Source organism: Chelonia mydas, chromosome 1, assembly GCF_015237465.2.
Source record: "Chelonia mydas isolate rCheMyd1 chromosome 1, rCheMyd1.pri.v2, whole genome shotgun sequence".
Taxonomy (NCBI): domain Eukaryota; kingdom Metazoa; phylum Chordata; order Testudines; family Cheloniidae; genus Chelonia; species Chelonia mydas.
In genome coordinates, this window is record NC_057849.1 from 208,681,873 (window position 1) to 208,687,602 (window position 5,730).

The window sequence follows — 5,730 nt, forward strand, 5'->3', positions numbered from 1 at the left end:
CTCGTTAGCACTGACCCCCCCCACTTGGTAAGGCAACGCCCATCTTTTCATATGCTGTGTATTTATACCTCCCTACTGTATGTTCCACTCTATGCATCTGATGAAGTGGGTTTTAGCCCACAAAAGCTTATGCCCAAATAAATTTATTAGTCTTTAAGGTGCCACAAGGACTCCTCATTGTTTTCACTTATTAATGGTTACCTTTCCCATCTAATAAAGTAGATTTCCCCCAAAGTTCAGTCTGTTGCCAACCTGGCTGGTTTCACAGGAACCAGGATCCACTTTTTCATGAAAAAATTCGCACTCCTCAAGATGTCTCCTCAGTGAAAGGATCCAGAGTGCTTCTCCCAACTTTGTATTATACCAGAACAGTCTTCTGTCTGGACTGATTGACAGGGCAATCCCCTGTATGTTGTAATGTTTCTTTTTTACTTCCAAGTGGTTTTGGTCAGTTGCAGTTGTCTCTGGTGGTTTCCATTGACAGTCCTGGGGTGGAGCAAGGCTAGACAATTGAGCATTGCATTACCTCATTGGCAGATGTCTCAGTGATGGTCCATTCACCCAGGCTGGAGTTATCACCAGACAGGCCATCACCAAGATACCTATCCTCTTGTGACTAGCTTCTACTGCAGGTCCATAAAGCCTACTTTCAATAGAATTACATTATTCCTTAAATATTACCCATATATACATCTCACAATGACTGTAGATACCTTACATGTGGCTCTGTAAGGGTATACATATATTGCAAGACACATGTTAGGTATAGTGAATTTGTCAGGTCTGATGTGAGAGTTATTTGCAAAGAAAGGGAATCCTTTGCCAAGGAGCCTCTGTGTCACAGGCTTACACAGCTGGAGCCTTGGGGTGGCTTTAGCTTTCCCCTCCCCCGAGCAAAAAAAGTAGGGATTGTGTTAATAAATAAAGAAAATACTGCATTTGGAACAGAAGCTCATTATCTCACTTTATTAAAGGTGGGCAGATTTAGTCATGGTAAAAAATTACATTAAAGTGATATTCAACAGAGTGTACTTTATCGTTTTTTATCTATATCCCCAAATAAAATGTTGTGTGTGCAATAAGCTCGGCCTACACTGGGTCTGAAATGCGTGACCACTTTGTGTTGTGTGACCTATCGGTGCAGAAGAAGTTCTACAGAGCAGAGCTGTATAAAACCCTCTGCTGGGGAAATGCTCACTGATCTCCACCCCAGAGATGGGGATGTGGTTACTCAGCTGCATGGCAGCCCTGTGCTTCTTAAGTAAGTCCTTGATGAAGCAATGAAATCCTCATTCTAATGTTAGCAGAATACAGCTCATTTGTTTCTTGTGTTTTGTCTCACAGGACACACGGATGCTAAAATCACCCAGACACCAAGCCTAGTACTGAAGAAAGGACAGACTGCCCAGCTGACATGCAGACAAACTGATGATCATAACTCTATGTACTGGTATCAGCAGCAGCAGGGGAAGGGGCTGCAGCTGATCTATTACTCAGTTGCTGCAGAGAACAAGGAGAAAGGTGATATTAAAGATGGATTCACAGCCTCCCGGCCACAGATTGAAATCTTTGACTTGAACATCTCCTCTGTGAAGATTGAGCACTCAGCTGTGTATTTCTGTGCCAGCAGTTTAGACACAGTGCTTCAGAGTCACTTCCTCCCTCTACAGAAACCTCCCTCCTTCCCCCAACACTCCCTCAGAGAGAGCAGCTCCTCCCATCTCCACATAAGAGAGAGATCAGGCTACTATCATACAGAAAGAAACAGCTCATTACGCATAGAAATCATGGCTCTATAGGACTGGGAGGGACCTTGCTAGGTCATCTAGTTCAGTTCCCTGCATGGAGGCAGGACTAAGATTTATCTAGGCCAGGGGTTCTCACAACAACATTTTTGGTGGCTTCTGGGTGAGGCCACCAACTCTTGTTATTGGCCCCTCTGACAAATGTTCCTAAAATATGTAATTAGCTTTAGAAAAACAAATAAATATTCACATATACATGTCCAAATCATCGTAATTTATTTATGTAGGTTTTTTTGCAGACTCAATAATAAAAATAATGTATAGTTTTATTTTGATGCCTCTGGCCCCCTCTGCCTCCCATGACCCCCACCCATCACCTCTGGCCCTCACTGCCTCCCCCGGGCCCCACACAGATTCCCCTGGGCCCCCTATTGCTCACTGGGACCCCCCTCACCATAGGTAGAGTGGGGGGCATGGGAAGGCATTGCCCCGTTCCCCCAAACTGCAAGCCTCAGGCAGGGAACCTGAGTGTGCAATGTAAGGAGTTCTGCAGAGGAGACAGGAGACATGCTGCCATGGAGTCTGAATTTTGTTTATAAACAGTGATTAAGTGGGGGAAGTGAGTTAAACCTGCCCCTGGAGCCCCATGGCTGAAGAGGGGGCTGAAGCCTGCCCCTGGAGTCCCACGGCACTGCAGGGAAGGGCTGCTGCTTTGCCTCCTCCCCCAGCTCTGCCCAGGAGGCTGCCATGGCCACAGAAAAAAACCCTAGTGGCTGCATTTGAGAAATGCTGAAATTCTAGACCAGCGCTACTCAAAGTGGTGGTCTGAGGACCGGTGCCAGTCCGCGAGCCATCGGCTGCCGGTCTGCGCGCACACTGGAAAAAAAAATTGCCGGTCCCCAACATCAGATAGCTTGAGAAGCACTGTTCTAGACCATCCCTGACAGGTGTTTGGCTAACCTTTTCTTAAAAGCCTCCACTGAGAGAGATTACACAACTTGCCTGGCTAATTTGTTCCTATTTTTAACTGCCCTTACAGTTAGGAAGTTTTTCTTAATGTCTGATCTAACTCTCCCTCGTTCCAATTACTTCTTGTCCTGTATTCAGCTGTTAAGGAGAACAATTGATCACCCTCCACTTTATAACAACCTTTTGCATACTTGAAGACTGTTATCATGTTCCCCCATAGTCTTCTCACCTCCAGACTAAATACACGCATTTTTTTTTCAATCTTTTCTCATAGGTAATGTTTTCTAGACTTTTAATCATTTGTAAAAAGAAAAGGAGGACTTGTGGCACCTTAGAGACTAACCAATTTATTTGAGCATAAGCTTTCGTGAGCTACAGCTCACTTCATCGGATGCATAAAGTGGAAAGTACAGTGACGAGATTTTATATATACACACAGACCATGAAAAAAACTTACATTGTAAGAGAGATTGAAGTGTTCTCTGACCGGTTTATGAACATTATAATTCTTGACATCTGATTTGTGTCCATTTATTCTTTTACGTAGAGACTGTCCAGTTTGCCCAATGTCCATGGCAGAGGGGCATCACCAGCACATGATGGCATATATCACTTTGGTAGACGTGCAGGTGAACGAGCCTCTGATAGTGTGGCCGATGTGATTAGGCCCTATGATGGTGTCCCCTGAATAGATATGTGGGCACAGTTGGCAACGGGCTTTGTTGAAATTGTGGAAAAGCAGCATCACTTGCCCCATAACCTCAGCCGTGCAGAACACAATGCCATCCACAGCCTCAGAAAAAACTCTGACATCATAATCAAAAAGGCTGACAAAGGAGGTTCTGTTGTCATCATGAATAGGTCGGAATATGAACAAGAGGCTGCTTGGCAGCTCTCCAACACCACTTTCTACAAGCCATTACCCTCTGATCCCACTGAGAGTTACCAAAAGAAACTACAGCATTTGCTCAAGAAACTCCCTGAAAAAGCACAAGAACAAATCCGCACAGACACACTCCTGGAACCCCGACCTGGGGCATTCTATCTGCTACCCAAGATCCATAACCTGGAAATCCTGGGCGCCCCATCATCTCAGGCATTGGCAACCTGACAGTAGGATTGTCTGGCTATGTAGACTCCCTCCTCAGGCCCTACGCTACCAGCACTCCCAGCTATCTTCGAGACACCACTGACTTCCTGAGGAAACTACAATCCATCGGTGATCTTCCTGGAAACAGCATCCTGGCCACTATGGATGTAGAAGCCCTCTACACCAACATTCCACACAAAGATGGACTACAAGCCATCAGGAACACTACCCCTGAAAATGTCACGGCAAACCTGGTGGCTGAACTTTGTGACTTTGTCCTTACCCATAACTATTTCACATTTGGGGACAATGTATACCTTCAGATCAGCGGCACTGCTATGGGTACCCCCATGGCCCCACAGTATGCCAATATTTTTATAGCTGACTTAGAACAACGCTTCCTCAGCTCTCGTCCCCTAATGCCCCTACTCTACTTGTGCTATATGATGACATCTTCATCATCTGGACCCATGGAAAAGAAGCCCTTGAGGAATTCCACCATGATTTCAACAATTTCCATCCCACCATCAACCTCAGCCTGGACCAGTCCACACAAGAGATCCTCTTCCTGGACACTACAGTGCTAATAAGCGATGGTCACATAAACACCACCCTATACCGGAAACCTACTGACCGCTATTCCTACCTACATGCCCCCAGCTTTCACCCAGACCACACCACACGATCCATTGTCTACAGCCTAGCTCTACGATACAACTGCATTTGCTCCAACACCTCAGATAGAGACAAACACCTACAAGATCTTTATCAAACATTCTTACAACTACAATACCCACCTGCTGAAGTGAAGAAACAGAATGACAGAGCCAGAAGAGTACCCAAAAGTCACCTACTACAGGACAGGCCCAACAAAGAAAATAACAGAACGCCACTAGCCGTCACCTTCAGCCCCCAACTAAAACCTCTCCAACGCATTATCAAAGATCTACAACCTATCCTGAAGGACGACCCATCACTCTCACAAATCTTGGGAGACAGGCCAGTCCTTGCCTACAGACAGTCCCCCAACCTGAAGCAAATACTCACCAGCAACCACACACCACACAAAAGAACCAGTAACCCAGGAACCTATCCTTGCAACGAAGTCCGTTGCCAACTGTGCCCACATATCTATTCAGGGGACACCATCATAGGGCCTAATCACATCGGCCACACTATCAGAGGCTCGTTCACCTGCACATCTACCAATGTGATATATGCCATCATGTGCCGGCGATGCCTCTCTGCCATGTACATTGGGCAAACTGGACAGTCTCTACGTAAAAGAATAAATGGACACAAATCAGATGTCAAGAATTATAACATTCATAAACCAGTCGGAGAACACTTCAGTCTCTCTGGTCACTCGATTTCTGACCTCAAAGTGACGATCCTTCAACAAAAAAACTTCGAAAACAGACTCCTACGAGAGACTGCTTAATTGGAATTAATTTGCAAATTGGATACAACTAACTTAGGCTTGAATAGAGACTGGGAGTGGTTGAGCATTATTTTAAGTGAAACTATTTCCCCTTGTTTATTCCTTCTTCCCCCCGCCCCCCCGTTCCTCAGACGTTCTTGTTAACTCCTGGAAATGTGCTGGAAATGGCCCACCTTGATTATCACTTCAAAAGGTTTTCTCTCCCCCCACCCCACTCTCCTGCTGGTAATAGCTAATCTTAAGTGATCACTCTCCTCACTATGTAAGTTTTTTTCATGGTCTGTGTGTATATATAAAATCTCGTCACTGTACTTTCCACTTTATGCATCCGATGAAGTGAGCTGTAGCGCACGAAAGCTTATGCTCAAATAAATTGGTTAGTCTCTAAGGTGCCACAAGTACTCCTTTTCTTTTTGCGAATACAGACTAACATGGCTGCTACTCTGAAATTAATCATTTGTGTTGCTCTCCTCTGGACTCTCCTG

General features: G+C 45.3%; 1 gene segment (V, D, J or C); it reads left to right on the plus strand.

Moving 5' to 3' along the window:
• Positions 1-963: 963 nt before the first annotated feature.
• On the plus strand, positions 964-1,799 carry LOC102942881. The segment is given in 2 exon segments: positions 964-1,261; positions 1,345-1,799. Coding segments are annotated over 2 exon segments (501 nt in total).
• Positions 1,800-5,730: the final 3,931 nt, after the last annotated feature.